The sequence below is a fragment of the Brachionichthys hirsutus genome, chromosome 3, assembly GCF_040956055.1.
Source record: "Brachionichthys hirsutus isolate HB-005 chromosome 3, CSIRO-AGI_Bhir_v1, whole genome shotgun sequence".
Lineage (NCBI taxonomy): Eukaryota > Metazoa > Chordata > Actinopteri > Lophiiformes > Brachionichthyidae > Brachionichthys > Brachionichthys hirsutus.
Window position 1 is genome coordinate 6,180,756 of NC_090899.1, and position 20,191 is coordinate 6,200,946.

Genomic DNA, 20,191 nt, shown 5'->3' on the forward strand with positions numbered 1-20,191 from the left:
TGTTCGCTAAAGCGCTCAATGAGAACAGTATTTTCATACTTTAAATGTATTTAAAATACTAGACCTTTGCATAAAGTATGTTTTTTTTTATTGCTAACTTTATTTGGTACTTCATTCCTTTTTGCATCATATTGATGTATTTTGTACTTGCTTAGTTGAATTGCACCTTAAACAGTCTCCTATTGTTTATTTGAGGTGATATTCAGATTCATGTATCTCTGATAGAATGTCTTGTACCTGAAAGACAGACCGAAAGGACATCCTGCTGCTATTTTAGTTTGGATCTGGGCAAGAAGAATTGAAAACCAAAGTAAACTTCTTGAATAAAGTGAAGGTGTTTGGAGTTGATCATGGTTTGATACCTAAATATACTTGTGATCTTTTTCATTCAGCAAATGACAGATAGACAGACAGATGTTTTACAAGATGCGAGCTCACTGCGTCATTAGAGCAGCATATCCAATGACATAAAGTGAGAGGAGTATAGCTACCGTTTTGCCTGTTCACTGATTAACTAGTTAGGAACTCTTTTTTGTTTGTTTTTTACATCTGAGAAATAATGACACATATTTATAATACATTCATGTGTTGAAAGGCAGCGTCCTGGATCGACACTGACTTTTCCTCGGCCCGCCGGTTTTATGGTGAAGGTAATATATCTTTTTAAAAAGGAGCTCTATTTTTAATGAGGTTTTATTTTGACGCTGGGGAGGATTTCCTCTGCTGAAGAGGAAGAAGCGCGCCGGGATTTCACAATAACGGGTCTGACGGACAGACGGCGAGAAGTCAGGGCGCAACTCCGTCCTGTTTGCGCGCGTCGAAAGTTCAACGGGAATCATAACAACAGTCTCAAACCGGTGCTGCTGTGGAGTGTGAACCGGTTATGGTGCGATGAGTCGTTTTCAGGGAGATTCTTGCGCCAAAATGCGGATTTTTCTCCCTTTTCTCTGTGTTCTGTGCGCAACGCAGGCGCACACTATTTTCGACGGAACGTGCCCAAGAAAAGGTAAAGATCCATTTTCTAGGCTACGTTCCGATGTGTGGGGATTTATTGATAGTATGTGTGAGATAAATAATAATAACAATACAGCTTTAAGATTAACTTCTTCTTTAAAGCTTCTTCATTTTAAACACTAGTTGTTGGTCTTCGTGTCTCTCTTTTTTTTTGTAAATGTTAGGGAAGAGTATTTAAAATAATTTTATCTGTAAAATCAGAAATATATTTATAATATGATTAATATATAATTTTTTTTACATAAATTGTAATCACTGTTACATCTTTAACTATAAGTAAACTAGACACAGTAATATCACATTTAAAAAATATAGTTTGAAAATACAAAACGATTGAATAAAATTCTAATAATCCCATCTGTGAGTCTAGAATCATGTTTTTGTTTTTATTGAAAAATGTTTTATGCATAATTTTCACTTATTATAATGAATAAAGTCGGATTTTCCTAAAATAACTAATTTTATTACCTCCTTTTGGAAGAACCTTAGTTTTCTTTTTCAATATTCTGCCTTAATACATTCATATTAAAACAGCTGCTTCGATTTATTCTAGCTTTATTACCCGGCACCTCTTGTAATCATGTTTTTAGCCTTAGTTGTATTTTACTGGATTAAAGCTCTAAATGGATATTTAAGACTCAATTTTCTAAAACGCGGGATTAGGAAAATCAAATCTTACAGGTCAGTGTAAAATGTAAAACTTTCAGAACATCTGAACGACAGCGTTTCTCTTTGTCCTTATCTGATATGAAAACAAGATGGTAATGTAATGTGAAGCAAGGGTGCGATAGTGTGTTTGAACTCTAAAAGGGCAATAGACATTTGAAGTCAAGTCAAGTCCAAACAGGAGGCTGCCAGCACAGATAACGACCGAGCAACCGCCAATATATCATAAATGTAAATAAAAGATAACACAGATGAAGAATTGGTTAAGATGAGAGGTTTATTAAAAGAAGAATTTCAGTACGGGTTGGTAATTTCAGGATAGGCATTATTGCATCATCTGTGATCCTGGTGTCTCACAAACATTACTCAAGGCCCAATCTGTCATTCTGTTTTCTTAAACCCAAGCATCCAATGCACACTTATTTTACTCTATTCATTCGGACTTTATCTTTATTTCTGTGCAGACCCTCCCCCTGGGGTGTTGGTTTTATCCCCGGGCAGTGACTTAGTCATGACCTGCAGTGGTCGTGTGGCTGTGGATGGAGTTCTGGTCAGAAACAGCTCAAACACCAAAGGAATATCGGAAGCACAACGCACCTCTATAATAAGAACCCACAACAGTTATAGGAAAAATGAAGCGCATGCTGTGGAGAATGTCGTGAGTGTGATCAGAAGCCTCAGACATAGAGATTCAGGACGCACAGCTTCTCCCACCACTCACCTGGTCCAGTCAACCAATGAGCACAGACTGTCTAAGGCTGAAGAGATTGATGGGAAGAATGGCGATGAGGAAGAAGACAAAGAGGACAGAAGCTGGATGACAAGGGACACAAACTCGAAATATCATTGGAAACGGACGAGTAGGAGGCCGGGGGGAAGCGACCAACGAGAAACCAGATGGAGGACGGGGGAGACGTTGTCTCTGCCCGTGGTAAAACTGACTGACTCTGGGACATACAAGTGTCATTACAGAGGCAGAGAACGGTTCTCCCTAAAAGTAATCATTACAGGTGAGTCGTGGCTTAAGTGATGGATGATTGAAGTTAACTTATTATGTCAATTTTGATTTGGTTTTGTTAAATATTTTCACACCTGAAAGCAAAGTATGCCCCTAAAAAAAAACAATGGAGGAGACGGACAATATTCTGGAAGGATTAGTGAAATCATTTCACTACTAGTGTATAAAATATAGAGTCCTTGTAGGATGGTGAAACACTCATATCAGTTCAGGTAGATATTTTCATTTGTTTTAAATTATTGTTGTATTAGTGGGAAAACAAATCATCAAAAATGCACTGGATTCTGGGAAGGTTTTATTAATCTATTAGAATAATAATCCATAGAAGGAGCTACCAGTCAATGCCAATAATAATAATAAAAAAATGACTGACTGAATGAACATATCTGCTGTGTGTTAGATCCTCCGGAGAAGCCCAGCCTGCACTGCTTTAAAAGGTCGCCCAGCAGTAAGATCCGCTGTGAGTGGACGCCTCAGAAGTGTGTCGCTGTGAGGCCAGACTGTTCCCTGTTCGTCAGTAAAAGGTACGACACCTGCTGCACCGTGACGCACAGACAGATCGTCAGCAGGTGGTGTGAAGATTGTAAAATAACTCAACATAACACCAAAATGTAGCCCTTTAAAGTAATGCTATACAATCTCTCATTTATCTGAAAACAAGCAGGAAACAAAATGTAAAGCAGATATGTAAACAAAACTTAAACGACTTGAACCAGGTAAGAAAGTAGATCCGGATCCACCATCACAGAAAATGATATATATATTCCTTGTTCATGTCAGTTTCATCTCATATATTCTGCACTCTCTATATTACCGGTATATTCAATTTGATGCTCTTTTGTACCCTATATAACCCGTAGAGTCGTGTCACAATGAAAGAGACCAGCAGTAAAATGTGGAGCAGCTAAAGGATGCTAAAGGCTAAAGGAAGAGACACACAGCTACCTGTAGTTTATCTATATTAAGTGTCACCGCCCGCCTTCTTTGTTTCCACCTCCCAGCCCGAATGAAGCGTTCCTTCGCTTCCCGTGCTCGTACTCATCCTCAGCCTCTCGCTGCTGGTGCGCTTTGGACTACAACGAGGATGAGCTGAGAACTGTTCACAGAGTCTACCTGTGTGTTCAGAGCGTCGCAGGCAACGCCACCAGTTCGCTGATGCCCTTCACGCCTCTGGACATTTGTAAGCGGGCGTAGAGTTGATGCAGTGCGTGTTTCATCTGAGGCTGCACTCACTTTTACGTGTCCCCGCTTCCTCAGTAAAGCCAGACCCTCCATCGAACGTGTCAGTCCGACAGGTGGAGGGACAGGAGACGAGGATGAAAGTCACCTGGAGTCGCCCGGCCTCCTGGAAGCCTCAAGACAATCATTACGAGCTAAACTATGAGATCAAGTACGGACCTCTTGGGTCCTCGCTTTCCCATCAGCAGGTGGGTGCAGGTTTGGCTATCCGTCATTTGTCTATATGCATGTTTACATTTTCTCTGTAGGTTTTTAATCCCTGTAGCAATGAAGCTCTTGCGTTTACCTGATTGTGTGTAGATACAGAAGGTTGAGGCCCGCCGCTCCTGCACTGTCCCCGATGCGATGCCTGGCGTTGAGTATCTGATCCAGCTTCGGACGAGGGACGAGTACGATGGGGTGTGGAGCGACTGGAGCGTCCCTGTCCTTGCAACCAGTTGGACAGGTAGATACACAAGCACACACAAACATATTCACTTACGCAAAGTTAATATTAGCCTACACCGTTGTTAGTAGAATTTCAAATGAATATCTTTTTTTTTTTATTCATCGCTGGAAAAACCTTAGATAAATTATTGAAATCAAGTTGACTAATGAATCAGTGCAATTGCCTCAGTGATTCAGAATCTGTCCTGATGGACACTCAAAGCAAAACAGAAGTCTGCTTCATTTAAAATGAAAGGAACATTTGCTTTTTGTACATTTTTAAAGGAAGTGAAATATTTTTCAAAATTCTTTGTTGCGTTACATAATAACATAAAACACTATCCAGCGAAAAGCTTTAATACTGGCTTTCACGTTGACTTCTTTCCTTCTTGATATAATTATTTGTGAAATGTGCACAATTTGTGTTGTCATGAGTGAAATGAGAGTTTAATCACCTCTCTCAAGTCGTGGTCCTGTATCTGTGAGGTTTTGCATATTCACAGTTTGAAGATGCACCCTGAATGAACACAGTCTAAAAAGAAAAAGTCTTGAGGGGTTAAAAATAACATCTAATATTTATATAGAAGTTTCCTGTTGATCTGCAAAACACACAACCATAAGGGATCTCCTACCCCCCCCCCCCCCCCCCCCATGGGAATGAAACGGTATTCTGCTTATAGTAACATGTCTGCCTGGCTCTCTCCTCAGCTCCAGAGTCAACTACCACAATGGTAAGATTCTCTTTGTGTCACTCGTTAAAGACACAATCATGAATGCCCAGTGGTCACGGTTGTCCCGCCTCCTTGATATCGCCTTGTCTCGAACTTGTAGATTCCAGTCTATGTGGACACGGAGAGCTCTGGCGAAGAGGATTATGTGGCTGAAGGTAATAGAGCAAATAATAGACAGTGAAATATATTGATTAATAATAAGGTGTGTGTGTGAGAGAGAGAGATGGAGGAATAGGCCAAGAAAGAGAGAAGGAACTATTAAGTGTTGTTAAAATGTGAACATCCCCTCTGGTCTACTGCGTTTTAACAGGAAGCCATCGTGTCATAATGCTAACAGAGGCCCCACAGCGAAACACACCACAGGAAGCATGGCACAACACACTTATCTCTTTCACACACACACAAATATGTTTGTGTGGATGCTATACATTCTCCTCTCTTTGTTGCAGTTGGTCCAACATTGTCTTCAGGTTTTACAGAATCGGCTCACATACTGTGGATCGCCGGCTCCTTTGCTCTGCTTTCAGTCACTTTTGCTGCATACATATTCAGGTAGTGACTCGCCTTGTTTTTCCCGCCTCACAACAAGCACAGATACATTTATAATATTAAATATTGTCTTGTGTATTAACATATCAAATTTCTATCATCAATTGATTATTTCAGTCATTACCTTTTATATCATACCAGACAGAAGGACAGATTTATGACCAAATTCCGGAGTCTGAGTGTCATCACCCCGTTTTCCACCTCACCTCGGCCTCCGCCCTCTGCTACAGCAGCGCCTGAAGGACAGGCTCTGTGTACCTTTGGTCCTCCATCTAACAAGCCCCCCCGACCGAGCCAGGTAGAAGATAAGGAAGGAGAAAATGAAGATCAGCCTGACATTGAACAGATAGATGCCATGAACTTTAACAACACAAGTTATTTCTTAATCCAGCAGGAGTGATGAACAGGGAGTGAAACTATAAGGTGCATTTGGACTGCTATGTGTTGCTGGATTTCTGTAATCCATTTCAGCGTAAGACAGAAGGATAATGACAGAAGGACTTTTTGTTTTGTTTTAAAATGATCTTCTGTCGGGAGCAAACTCAGGAGCACCCTGTAAATTCTCTCGTACTCTTTCTCTGAACTCAATCATGCCTCGAATGTAAGGTGTTCAGAAGTTTTCTTTATCTATTAGCTGGTGTGTCCTACATTTGTGTCAATTTAGAGTGTGTTCAAGATTAGATGTAGGCCTAATGATCAGACTACATGCAGAACACCAACTCATTTTCTTTGTATATTGATAAGGATGATCAAATTCATCAATGAAATTCTACCCTCTCGGTTTTCAGATATTCTTAATGAGGTGTGAAGAATAACTGAGTTTGTATGACATCACACTTTCAGCTGGCTAAACTGTGCTGATTCTGCTGATTTTATGTTGCATGTGGCTCCAAAGAGAAAGAGAGGAATGAAAATTGAGACTGAAAGTTTCCTGAAGAGAGTCTCTGCGCTAAAATATCGGTTGAAGACCATCATTGTCCAATTTCTCTATGTTTCATATTGAGAAAATACAATAATAAAAGAAAAAAAACTGAATTACCATTCAGAAAATCTGAGAGCAAGTTTTGCAACATGGCCATGCTGGGATTTCTAAATAGTTTAAAATTACATTATAGCTAAATCTGAACAGTCACACAGCTCCCAAAAATGGAATAGGAATTGCGTATTTATGTGAATTGTGATGTGTGTCAAATAAAAGAGTTGATAAGTGATTGTCTTGTCATCTGAGGTCTTCCAAGAAGCCTTAATTTGACATAATTTATAATAGAAATTACTTATGTTCATGTTGTAATTTTAAAACAGTCCTGTCTTATCTTGTAATGTAAAAGAAAAGAGAGGAAAAATCCAGTCTATGCCTTCATCAAGATCCACTCCACTATTTCCTTGCTACACACACGACCCTTCTAACAAATTCCACAAATAGTTTTTGAGTAAACAGACACGAACAAACACTAGAAAAACTTTGCCTCTTCAGTCTACAACAGCAAATTGGCGATGCTCATTCTACAAATTAAAGTGAAGGAACACAGTATTTATTTCTCGGTTCTGCTCTCTTTACATTGACTGTTTGCATTCCTTTTTATGTGATCTGTATCTGAATACATCACAATCAATGTGAACAGATGTACCGCATGACCCAAAATGTCCAAGGATGCTGCATCAACGGATGTGGATGTGATTTTAAAATCGTATAAAACCATATAAAAATGACCCAAAACAGAAATTAATAATTTTTTTGCTCCACTGTCCCAAAGCAACTACAAGAGAAATCTCATTGGCTCAGATATTCTGTGAAACACAGAACCTTCTGAAGTTCTCAAATGCTGCCACCCAGCGTGCGAAGTCAGTAGTTCATGTAGGCTGATGTAGTTTCCATAGGAACAGTTGTTTACTGGGGAAGCATTTGTCAGCGACACCTGTGCGGGTCTCTGTGCAGTCAGTCCACACAGCTGAACCGACCCTTCTGTACGTTACCGAGAGAGGAATTAATTAAAAGAGCGTTTATAGCGACATGATGGCTGGAAAACGCGGTTTGGAGAAGGTGGACGTCGGTGAGTTGAGCGCTGAGCAGCAAGAGAAGCTGCGACAGTTCAAGGTACAGGATTAACTCCAAGGCTAAACTGCTCGTGTTCCTCTGCTCCGAAATGCAGATTGTCTTGTCTGTAATGTATGAAGTGGAAAATAACGAGGCCTCTTCATTCTCAGATCAACACGAGAATCGACAACGAGCGGTATTTAAGGTCACATCCAGAAGTAGAGGAGATGATAGCCGACTTTCTGAGGTTAGTTCAAATTATTTTATATTATTGTATTGTATTATTGTAGGCTTAGCGTAGTTAATACTCCACCTGTCCTTCCACAGAGAGGTGATTCTTAAAAGACCTCCTGACATCCAGGGGTTTGCTGCTGGTGAGCCACACACACACACACACACACACACAAGTTGTTTTTTTGTTTGTTAATTAAAATATTACTATGTGAGATTTATTCAAATGTATTAAAATATTCAGGCCTTATCCTTTGAAAACAGCAGAGTAGGCTGGCTGCAGCCAAGTTAATAATAAGTAAAGGTGATCCAGCAGAATCGAACTCTAACCCACTAACCACTGGCAATTGTATTTTTCAGAACACTTCACCAACACAAACCTCGATGTGCTCCAGAATAAAAAGAAACAGTGAAACACATCCGACAGTGATGCTTCTCCATTTTTGTATTTCCCAAAGAAACTACCAACTACAATGTTACGACTCTTTGTGTTCCTTAAAAAGTGTTTATTCATGGTTTGGTGTCAGATTCTTTCCTTGGTGTTTTCTGTGTCTCATTTTCCTTTTTTTTTTATTTTTTTTTTATGTGTTTATACATTTTTGTGCCTTTGGCAAACTGGATTCACCTTTTTTTTTTTGGAGAAGAAAAATATAAATGGGATGACGCACTCTCAATCAGGAAGCAGACGTTTACCGGCTCACAAACACATACTGGTGATTAGGAATGGAAATATCATGAACAAATCTTGTGGAGACTTATAGAGAGTTCCCCCCCCCCCACTGATGTCCTCATTGTCTGTGTTGGACTTTGTTATCGCTCGGCACTCAATAGCTGCTGCCTTAATGTTTGTCCAATGGAGAGCATGAATAGAGCTTCTAACTGTGTGGTCATCCTCCTTTGAATTCTGGATTGTTTAACAATACGCAATCCAATTTAGACACCGAGGTTTCATACTGGTGATCAGATTTATCAGCACAACCATCTTTTCCAGTTGCAATTTCAAATGATATAGGATCCCAAGACATTCAGTTATTGAACTGCTCGTCCATTCCAGACTAATCAGTTGTTTGTTGTCTCTGTTAGCGCAGCATTGTTATGTTCATATGGTTTATGAAAAGGTGAAGAAGAACTAAATGGGTTAAAATAAAGGAATTTATAAAAATTATATATGAGATTATGATCTTTAAATTACTTCCTAAATTCCCGTCATTTCATTGATTGATTAATATTTATGTTTTCGTGACTCATTCTCTTGATTCTCGCCCCCACCCTCCCCTCTCTCACACTCACGCTCACGCACACACACGCGCGCACACACAGTTAGACAACATGCGATAACCATCATTACAGTAAATGCCACACACCTGCTCACCTGCGCCGGGCAGGTAACCACTCAGCCAGCTCGCGTCACATTGAAGTAAAAGCGGAGGATGAACACGTAAGTCCGTCTCTCTTTTCCACATCCTACCTTTTAAAATTGTTACATTTCTCAGATTGACAAAAGACCTCCGTTATATAAGTAAGTATTGTACATCTGTCGCTGAGTACTTTTTGATTTATTTTACTGCCTTTATGATTGACAGGCAGTTTGATAAGGTGACTCAGCAAATGGCAGAAACGTCATGAGGTGAAGGATGAGGATTTTGACTTAAAATATGACGAATAAATGACTGAGTGTTGGTGAAATAAGAAAACTGAAATGATTAAAAGATTTTAATAACAGTTCCTCAGACATAAACTTCCAAAAACCTAAAAAAGTGTCAGATCACGAGACAATATATTGGTGATATAGCTATTCTTCTAAAATTACTAATTTTTTAATATTTAAATCAAAAGTCAAATTATTGTGGAACAAACAAATAAACTGAGGTCAAATGACAGACTGTTTAAGAGAAAGCGGTGAGAAGTGTGAACGTGTTTGTGCAGACAGGGAGATGAGACGATCCCAAATTGTTTAAAAGTACATGGTGTACATCATTAAACCTGTTTGTCATCCTCCAAGTTAATGGAACCTCCCATGGGATGAGTAACCAAGGTAACCGTGGAAGTACCTCAAATCCTCAGAGAGCGATTCAGCATACCAGCCAGAGAATTAATGACGAAAAGCTAATACTCTGTAAAGAATAATTATTATTTTATTATGGGAAGAATATATATATATATATATATATATATATATATATATATAAGTAATCTATGTTCAAATTAGTTTTTGCATTTCTAAATATAGAAGACAGGTCTGGGGAGCACTGTGCCTGTGTGTGTGTGTGTGTTTTGGGAGTGGGTGCGCGTGTGGGCGTGCATGAGTTTTGAAAGGTGCGCACTGCGCTCTCACCTGCGACAGGGAGCTTGGAACCGCTTTTTCTTTATTTTTTGAGTTTATTTTCATCGATCCATTATTCATCTTTGCAATATCTGTTCCGACTTTGTCCATCTCCAGCAGTACCGCCGTACTTTGGTGTCAAATAAATACATCCATGTGTAGGCCTTTTGCGCGTCGGACAAACCTACGCAACGCTAAATAAGTTTTGATATTTTGTCACCATGTTGGACAAACAGGTGGACTCGTCTTTTCACCATGGCTATAAAAAGAGGTACATTTTCCCTTCTGCTCCTGGTGTCCTGTGCAGCTTTGGGTAAGCAGCAACATCACCTAATCTTGTACCTCCTCTAATAACCAGCAAAATACACAAATGCACTTTAGATCATCTTTCCTTATGCCCTGTTCAGACATGGGTCCTTTGAAGATGCCTGAAGAAAGACCTAACTCTAAACCTGTGATCAAACGACTGGTATGTCATTTCCTTATTTATTATTACATTCTGATCTGAAAGTAGCTGGAAAAACAGATTTTTGAATTGAAATTCAAATAGACGTCGGTTAAATACAATTTCCAGTCCGCCGTAGCTTTGGTTATTTTATGATGGTTTTCTTGCTTTTTAATCCTCATCATCACATTGAGTATTAAAATGTTTGCTTGACCTCACATATTTTCTTATTTCCTTCCATGTGATGCAGAATCGAGGTTATAAGTTTAAGGGTTCATTGCGCATGGGTAACACGTGCGTCAGAATTTATGAGGGATGTTTCCACGGTAATATTTCCTTTTCGTGCCGTGGAAGATTGTTGTGTCAGCCGCATTAGAATAAAATGTGGAATATTTGCCATCGCCATGGCAACACTGTAAAAATAACAACATGGGTCCTATTTGCATTTTGTTGATCGGGACAACATGACAGATATATAAATATAAGGGAAGTAGTGATTGCTGTTCTTGCTATCAAACTGTTTTTGCTGTAATTCTGTCACAGATCATAAATATTTCTACTCTTAAAACAAAAACAATTTCCATGCACTTTTAATCACATGACTTCATGTCAGCTGTTCCCACATGACTTGGTTTACAAAATAATAGCATCAAAGATGTGCAAAGATTTTAAACATTTCTATATTTGAAATTACACAATCCAGTGATTACATGTCTGCTTTTTTATCAGCTGAGGAAGTGCCTGGAGAAGGGTGAGGACATTTTCAATGCACTAGTGTGTGTGTGTGTGTGTGTGTGTGTGCGTGCTTGAGTGTGTGTGTGAGAGAGAGAGACATAGAGATGGGCAACACAAAAAGATGGCGAGCTGCTATGTTACAGGATACCAGGTGCCGAATGTGGAGGTGCTGAGATCGGTCTTCAATAACAGGTATTTCTGCCGATGCGTGTCTCTGCTGTTGTTTTATCTCCTGTATCTTCAGATGGCTCCTTTAAACATGTTATTTCCTAACAAATTGATAGATTTGTATTTGCTTCAGTGTTGTTGTTGTTCCTCATCAAATGATTTAACTGTGGTTTCTGCTATTGAACAACTCGGGAGCAACTAGAACATACCGTTTGCTAATAAAGTGAAAAAGGGGATCATTGAGATTTGAGTCGATGACTGAAATATAAGACTCTTGTCGTTCGTCTCTCAGCGACTCACCAAAGAAAGACTCTGGTCTATCCGAGGCCATAGAAACTACTTTTATGAGCATCCTGAATTTAGTCTCTGATGACAAAGACTCTCATGGCCGAAAACCATCGGAAGATAAAATGGTTTGTATGTTTACAGATGAGCACTAAAGCACATTGGATTTCTCCTTCTACATGAATATAATATAAATTATTATTGGCTATTTGGAGCGTTAAAACGGTTAGCTTAATGTTTGATCATCTTCATGGATGGGTACATTTTTGATTTAACTGCACCTGTCCCTTTTTAGATGAACTGGAATTACAGCAAACTTGCAGTGATGATCAAGCAGATGAGGAGCTCTTCTGTCAGTATCAAGAAATGAAATGTAATCCATTACTTAATGCCGCTTTGACAGTCTGATCATTCCTGCCATCTCTTGCATTCCCTCAGGAAGCATCAGCATGTTACCTGCGTGCATTTGTAGCCCATGCATCCTGGAGGATTTTGATCACACAAAGTGAAGACGATGCAGACTTGGATGACTATGAATATATTTTGTGGGCTTCCATACCTATGTTGCATGACATTCCATTCAACAAAATAAAACTTCCGAAACGAGTAACACGCCAAAAAGTAGAAAAGATGTGAGTATTTTTATTTTTATTTTACCCCTACTATTTTCAGACTATTCAGAGGCCCTTGTCTGTCTGTCTGTCTTCCTGTCTGCCTGCCCGTAATTTAACAGGATTATTCAAAAATGTATGAAAGGATATTGATTTGGAGGGTTGCGGGTACAGCCCAAGGAACAATCCGTTAGCTGTGTTGTATTGGTAGAGCTTTATGCTGTCTGGGTGCTGTCACGGATCAAAATACTTTCTCTGCTGTCTCTCATTCTTTAAATGTATTGTTCCAGGATGAAGATGCTACAGGAAGAATATAAGTTCATGTCTGAAGAAAAAAGGGCTTTGGTGGTAAAATGGGTAAAACAGCGGATCGTCCAGAATTACTTCAACTGTACGATGAAGCCACCATTTGTCTCAAGATTCCGTAAGAAATTTCTCAAGCCAGAAGTTTCTTTCTTCCATTAAGCTATTCTAATACAGTACAAGCAAGTCATAGTCTGTAAATTCACACCCTGTTTAGCAGCAAGAGGAAAGACGAACAAGACAGAGGGGAGAGATGGAGCAAAGGGTGAGTGGAAAATGTAGAAGTAGTTGAATGCAGAAACAATGGAAAGCACTTGGGAGATAGAGGCTGCAGGAAAGAAGAGCGAAGCAGGAAGAAATGGGCGAACAACGCCGCTGAATAATGCAGACCACATTAAAATGATCACGAAATAAAGCAGAAATTGAGGTGAGCGGTAGATGAGCAAAATGTAGGTTTTCATATACAAATGACACAAACAAAGAGGAAAAGCGTGATGAAGGCAAAAAACAAAGCGACACACACGGTGTCACGTATGAATATATTCTGTAACTGAAAGATCAGTTAATGATTACTTCAGGCAAGCTTAATACTATACACAAAATGGCACGGCTCACTTTCCTTTCAAGTATGAGCAGGCCTGATTACAGCCTCCTTTATTCTGCAGAGCCACTACAAAGCTGCAATTCTACACTGAGATGGCTGGACTATGAGAAACTGTCTATGATTGGGCCATACCTTTCCCATTTAACCACAAAAGATATCGATTCTATTTCCAAAGACCAGGTGAGGGTGACAGCAAAAAAGCACAAAGAGTCAATGAAACGGAAATACCAAGATAATTTGTTTTTACTTTCTCCCATAGCTGTGTAAATATATTGGCTCGGGTAAGTTGAGAATGGCCGCGAAGATGCTTCCAAGTCTGGCCAGAAAGCTTCACCAAAGAGTTCAAGAGTGCTTTGATGGAGAGGAGTACCGGTATGCAGACAAGTACCAGTATGTATTCATGCATGGACTAACTCAGAAGGTTACTGGTAACCAACATATATCTCTATGAAACCCACTTTCAACACAGACGGTGACAGATTTGTCACACTTGTATGTCGTTTCCTGTTAAAATGGAACAAAGGCACATGCATTTACTGTTGTTGTTGTTGTTGTTTCTGTTCCCTGATCACCCTGCTCTCATTATATGAGAAAGAAATAAGTGTAAATATTCAGTGAATGCATAAATGTTTCTACACAAATCATAAAGAGCTGAATATCAAAATGTGAAAAATCACAAATATTTTGACCTTTGAATCCTGTTAGGTTTGGCAGTGTGGGCTGCTATTATTCCAACGTTCCGGATGTGAATCCTGAACTCAGCAGGAATCTCCTCTCTGTGTTTCGTGACTGTGATGACGATGAACACCCAAGATTGAAACAGGTATACAGTAATACCTCGACATACGAGCGAACCTGCGAGCAATATTTTCCTTTGAGACGCGAGTAACTTCCAGATGTTGCCGCTAAATGGCATTTTCATTTATTTTATATGGGATACATTTATTTGGCATACGAGTAATTTGAGTTACGAGCTCGGTCTTGGAACGAATTATACTCGTATGTCAAGGTATTCCTGAAACTTGTTTATATTTGTTTACTCACATGAATACTCAGTCATTGCTCCATCATCCAGGACAGAAGTACTGAAAGTCCGTCATCTTGTGATGGCTTTGTCTTGTACTCTTTCTCGACTCCAGCTTAAGAGGCGCCTTGTCAAGTCTGTGGCATCAAATTCGTCAGATTCTATTTCTGAACTCGCCAAACTGGGAAATAGTGTCGTCTATCTGCCTCCCGAACAACTGATCACCATCTCTATGACGGATCTCATAGACATTGGCAAAAATCCTGCAGTGAAGTTTTTGAGGGGTCAGGCCCGGACCCTTGTAAAGAAAATGATGGGTGAAATAAAGGTGAGGCTTCCCAGCCGCCAGCAGGTTATTGTCCACATGCTCTCCCACACACGGTGCGTGGCTCATTCTCCTTTCCCCCCCAGTGTGACAGGAAGTTGGGTAAGGAGCTGACCGACCTTCAGTCAGTCGTTAGTGGTTTGCCAAGCTGTGTGTTCAAGAATGTCAACATTCCGGAGATCCTGAATGACACAGAAGCCCTGTTGAACATCTCCAAGAGAATGAGGACGGGGCAGTTGAAGGCCATGGTGCAGGCGGTAAGTAAGGAAACAGTCAGTAGAGGCTCTATCAATTAAGAACTGCAAATCTCCCTCTCAAATGGAACGTGCTTTTTGTCAGCTATGACATCATATTTTGTTGTAGCTGCGTGAAGGTATGGATCCCTCAGAAGTGGTGAACAAGCTGAATGGCCCTTTGCTTCAAAGTATTTCTCTGACCTACCTGGCCAAAGCAAAAATCACCTCTTTAGACCAAGTGGTTGGTAAAGTATGGCGCAGAGCACAGGTACTGTCCCTGAATGCTTTAAGCTACCATCACATTTTATTATGCTTTTATATTTTTCATGTATGCTGTATCCTCTCACTCATAGGAATTTATTATTATTATTATTGTTATTATTATTTATTACAGTTTTTTGTATTTAGTATTCATTAAACTGTAGCAGTTCATTATTAAATAAGGCAATTAATTAATTTATTGTCCTTGCAAATAAAAAAGGGAAACAAATATTTTCTACAAATGTCTTTTCTTCCCAGGCAATTTACCTGGTAAAAAGATTGCACGGTATGAAACAGCTTCGTTTCAGGTGAGATGGAAGACAAGACAAGATGACATAACTTTATTCATTCCAAAGAAAATTCTTTTGCCAGGGATTACCTCAAAATCACAGTAACAATACAATATGTACAATATACCAACTAAATAAATACAAATCCAAGAATCTATTTTTCTTATTAAATATAAATGAAAAATATAATGCATATAAGGAGTAAATGTAAAAAGTCAGAAGAACTGGTAAAAATAAAAAATAAAAAAATGAGTAACAGCGTAAACTAAAATTAAACTGAAAAGTAATACTTTAGAACAATGACATAGAAAGTAATAAAAGAATAAAGTACTATTACCCATGAAAGTCACTGTCACCATAATGATGATGGGAAGTAATATTGGATATGATGTTGAAAATATAGTACTACATGTACTTTAACTTTACTAAACCCAAGTTTAATGCAGGCTTAGGGTGTCGTGTCTTTTTCTAATATGTTCACGTTTGCTATTGTTCTACAAGCTTTACATTTGAAACATTATTACAGGGGGCTGCATTCACTTCTTCAGGGCATAGACTGTACGACGATCGATGAAGTGCCAGACAATGACGTTGTCGGCATGGCTCGTGACATAACGGAGACTCCGCAGTGGCTGTCTAGTTGGCAGGTGTGTAATTAGTAATGCTAATAGTGTTTTCAGTCGAGTACACTAACATGTACCAAATATCCCTGTTCAGGTAGCGTGTGTTGCCCAAAGACTTGTTCGAGCCTGTGATGCAATAAGACCTGATTATTTCAAAACCATCACCAAAGAAGAGTTGGAAGAAATACCCACAATCCTACTCTCCCACTTCCCGTAAAATAATATTTTCTCTATCTCAATTGATCATGTGTTTAAATAATCTAAATCGTGGGATTTATCATACTTCTCTATCTCATTTATAGGCCTTCAAAGATTAAGGATCTGCCGGATTCTGTGTGTTCCGTCTTCCTCGACAAGATGGAAGTGGCTAACCTCAGACCCTCACCTCCTCGTTCCCCATCTCGCATCGCACTCACCGAGACAGCTCTGCTTTGCCTGGTCGGTCCTATTCATAAGTACATTTAAAAAAAGCTAATGCACATTGTTTTTCTAGTAAAGCTCAGCATCTTACTGACGCAATTTATGTTCCCATGTTAGCAAGTTGTCGGAGCGAGACAACAAAAACATTTGAGTGTTTTTGATGTTCTGTGCTCTCTGGCACACTGGTGGGGAAAAAAATTCAGTTAAATTCAATTTTATTTATGTAGCGCCAGATCACAACAGAAAGCCATCTCAAGGCACTTTACAGGATTAGCAGACCTGCAGGGAAAGACAGAACCCAAATTGACCCACAAGAATAAGCACTTTGGCAACGGCAAAACTTCCCTTTAACAGGCAGAAACCTTGGACAGAACCTAAGGCCACGAAAAAATGCCATGGTGTTTTACTGGGTGGGGAACTACTGACTGAATAGTCAACATATTACATTGATCAAACTGCTCAGCTTGTCCTGTATGTAAATGGAAGTTTATTACATTCCTTAAAGTTACATGCACCAACATGGGCATGAGTACCCAGTGTAAATCCACTGCGCACCAACAGTCCACAATATTTACTCACTGCGGATTTGCAGGATGTGACCAATGAGGAAGCGTCCCGGCTTGGGCCACTCTTGTCTGAGCTTGAGTCTTCCAAACTGCACCTTATGACCCCAGAAGTCCGCAATTCCACCCTCCAGGCCATGGCTTCGTGCCAACACCTTCCTCCTCGGCCCAAGGCAAATCTCACCCAGCTGGTCGCCCGCACTTTTGGGTAGGACAGACTCTCCATGGATGCTGGGTGTTTCAGCAGAAAAAGCAGAGTCTAATGTTTTTGTTTAAAAAAAAAAAAAAAACTTTTACAGGGATCCATCTGAATGGTCAGATGAGACTATGGAAAAAGTGGGTCCCCTCCTCCTTTTGGACGACAGAGCAACTGCTGCACTTCCCAATAAGGCATGCATATTTGTCTTTCACATGCCATGCGGTCTGTGATGCAGCTTACATCCTGCTCTGCGTACACTTTAATCGATAGGAGATCAATCATACAAAATAATGAGAAGTTTGCTTCTGCAATCTTCTAGTTGTCGGGATTCGTCCTTGTATCGTCTCACGGTCTTTCTATTTTGTTTCCATCGCTCTGTCAGCTTTGGATGAAAGACGTTCTCCAATTCCTCAGACGCTGCCTGCCGCGGCCATCCGATGCACTGAGACGAAAGGTCTTCACTCTCATCACCACTGGATCAAATGAAAAGAGCGATGGTGAGGAGGAGATGTCTCATGGGTGCTATTTCATTTTCCTCCTTAGTCATACTGTATAAAGACGTTCCATGTCTCGCCTGCTATGTGTCTCTCTCAGCCGGTGGTATTGATGATGACGATGACGGTGACAGTAAGGCTGATGAAGAACTGACGATAGAAATGATGGAAGAACTTGGAGAAGACGTCGTCTTCTTGACACTTGAACAACTTGGTGAGATGACATCGGAAACCTTCTCTGGTGCAGTAGAAATCCTCGGTGACGTCGCTGACTACAGCAGAACGCAACTGGAAGCACTTGCTACAAAAGCAGTCGAGGTACGCAAGATTCCCGTCCTGCTTTTTCAGGAAGTGTCAATGGAAAAATTAGTGCATGAGTCCGGGATGTCTCATAGCATTCATATCATATTCAATCATTTGTGTTTGGCATTGAGACGACGACGATGGAGTAAGGACTATCTGAAAGTTAAGCTTCACCTTTAAAAAGAAAAAACAACGTTTCCCAGCTTTATTGGAGTTTATTGAAGGGAATTAAGAATGTTAAATATAGAAACACGCCTCCCAAACAAACAGTTGCAACCAATGAAAAGAAGAAACCCAGTGGAGCAACACTAGCGCAATGTGATGTGAATCGGTTAATTCTGTCTCCTCGCATAATAACTTTTATTCAGTCCCTAATTACTTACATCAAAACTTTTAAAGTTTGGAATAACTTGCATGCAATGAAATGCAGCATTATGTCCTTTTGCAGGCCTTTGGCCCAGTGTCACAGATGAGCGACTCCGTGTTGGTGAGGATGAAATGCATAATCCAGGGTTTCGTCAATGAAGACCTGGAGAAGCTCTCCTTGTCAATGGACGTCCTGGATGAGATCAACCACTGCCGCTGGTCTCAGTCCCAGGTGATGCCAACAAAAACAAATGTATGCGACCATCACAGTGATTCTGTCCCCTGAACGAGATTGACCTGTCTTAACAGGTGGAGACGATGTGGAGGACAGCGGCTAAATCTATCGACGTGACGCAGCTGGGAGCTGCAGAGATTGCATCACTGTCCCAGTTTATCTGCGGCATGAACTTCAGCGAGCTCGAAAAGATCGACACCAATATCTTAATGTCTGTGCCTCGTACAGAACGTACCGCTTTTAGCGTGTTCTATTCGTACATTTGTTTATATCCAGTTAACCCTCGTGAAGCCACCCACTGAGTGCAGTTTCATTCAGCTATAAAAGCTGACTTCACCTCAGTCAAGACTTTACAATGCTTTTTTTCCTGAAATACATTGTGTTAATACAGTATGTGGAAGATTAAACATATTTGTTAAGTCTGGATACTTAGATAATTTCCATCCAAATCTGAATTCAAAATCTAGTCAGTTATTTCCTGGTCTTCTGGCTACACTCTGTGTTGCAAAGTTAGATGGTTTTACACCTGAATAAAATGTGTGTTTCCATTTCAGAGAAGCTTTGGACACAATGGGAAAAGTTAAGTGTCCCATTGAGTTTATAAGGCGACTGAAGAGACTTCTAATATCTGCATTTGGAGAGCCCATGCAGTGGAGTTACGCGTTCATTTATGAGATGGGCAACATCATGGGTTAGATGCTCACTTTACTTTTGTGATGTCTGCAGGAAAATGAACTGTCAGCATCATCTTACAAAATACCGTTCGTTTCCCCATCAGCTGCGTTGGATGAAAACGAGTTCCGTTCCTTGCATCCGTCCGTCTTCGTACATTTCAGGAGCTCTTCCATTCCACTGATTCCACCCAACGTCTTCGCTGTGAGCTCTTTGACTTTCCGGAGACTTAAAAATAAATAAACTAAACAAGGAAACAGACTTAAATTGTAATGGAGTATTGTTATATTTTGCATTGACTTAATGGTATTTGTCTCTCCTCTGTTCCCACCAGTCGCTGTTCGCTTCCCAGCTGGAGGCTCTGGGATCTGACAACGCTGCAGCACTAACTCCTGAACAGCTCGATTATCTGACAGACAATCAACAAGCAGCTGTTAAACGGTCCAAGACCGGGTCTGTCCAATACAGAAGCAGTGTGCAGTCAGGTATGATGTCCAGCTGTGTGCGTGCACATCCCCCAAAAGAAAATATGTAATATTCATAATTTATAGCTATTGTTTACCACTATAATGAAGATTTTAAAGGCTCTGCTCTAACTCTTCTTGTTCAGGAGCGCCACTTCCAAGGATGGAGGGAATCTCAGCTTTCCTGAAGCTTCTCCTGTCGCTCCTGTTGGGCTTTCTGCCGCTGTGAACAGACAGCTAGCCGGGGCTTCAGCTACTCACACACCCACAAGTCATCCTCATCCTTCTCCTTAGACAGTCTCAGATATTTTATGAGTGACTATAGGAGTGTGG

The 20,191-nt window shown here is 40.2% G+C and overlaps 3 protein-coding genes across 3 annotated transcripts; all 3 read left to right on the forward strand.

The window, feature by feature from the left end:
* The first annotated feature begins 924 nt into the window (after window positions 1-924).
* il6r (interleukin 6 receptor) lies at window positions 925-6,837 on the forward strand. The gene is made up of 10 exons (XM_068758948.1): window positions 925-1,006; window positions 2,145-2,690; window positions 3,099-3,222; window positions 3,700-3,878; window positions 3,956-4,125; window positions 4,238-4,382; window positions 5,072-5,094; window positions 5,195-5,249; window positions 5,544-5,646; window positions 5,785-6,837. Exons 1-10 carry the CDS (start codon window positions 925-927, stop codon window positions 6,041-6,043), a joined length of 1,686 nt encoding a protein of 561 aa, XP_068615049.1. The 3' UTR covers window positions 6,044-6,837.
* Window positions 6,838-7,654: 817 nt separating this feature from the next.
* On the forward strand, window positions 7,655-8,365 carry LOC137917800 (RIIa domain-containing protein 1). Its single transcript, XM_068760535.1, has 4 exons — window positions 7,655-7,738; window positions 7,849-7,925; window positions 8,006-8,052; window positions 8,270-8,365. The coding sequence occupies exons 1-4, from the start codon at window positions 7,655-7,657 to the stop codon at window positions 8,320-8,322; spliced, it is 261 nt and encodes an 86-aa protein (XP_068616636.1). The 3' UTR covers window positions 8,323-8,365.
* A 2,122-nt stretch (window positions 8,366-10,487) lies between these two features.
* otoa (otoancorin) lies at window positions 10,488-20,171 on the forward strand. The gene is made up of 29 exons (XM_068760550.1): window positions 10,488-10,545; window positions 10,640-10,701; window positions 11,407-11,428; window positions 11,556-11,604; window positions 11,873-11,993; window positions 12,161-12,217; window positions 12,304-12,497; window positions 12,767-12,900; window positions 12,997-13,044; window positions 13,445-13,563; window positions 13,643-13,767; window positions 14,089-14,206; window positions 14,523-14,735; window positions 14,819-14,989; window positions 15,096-15,236; window positions 15,488-15,537; window positions 16,046-16,166; window positions 16,237-16,355; window positions 16,445-16,580; window positions 17,155-17,333; window positions 17,425-17,515; window positions 17,707-17,836; window positions 17,931-18,136; window positions 18,570-18,719; window positions 18,797-18,933; window positions 19,277-19,413; window positions 19,501-19,598; window positions 19,729-19,879; window positions 20,005-20,171. The coding sequence occupies exons 1-29, from the start codon at window positions 10,488-10,490 to the stop codon at window positions 20,085-20,087; spliced, it is 3,420 nt and encodes a 1,139-aa protein (XP_068616651.1). The 3' UTR covers window positions 20,088-20,171.
* Window positions 20,172-20,191: the final 20 nt, after the last annotated feature.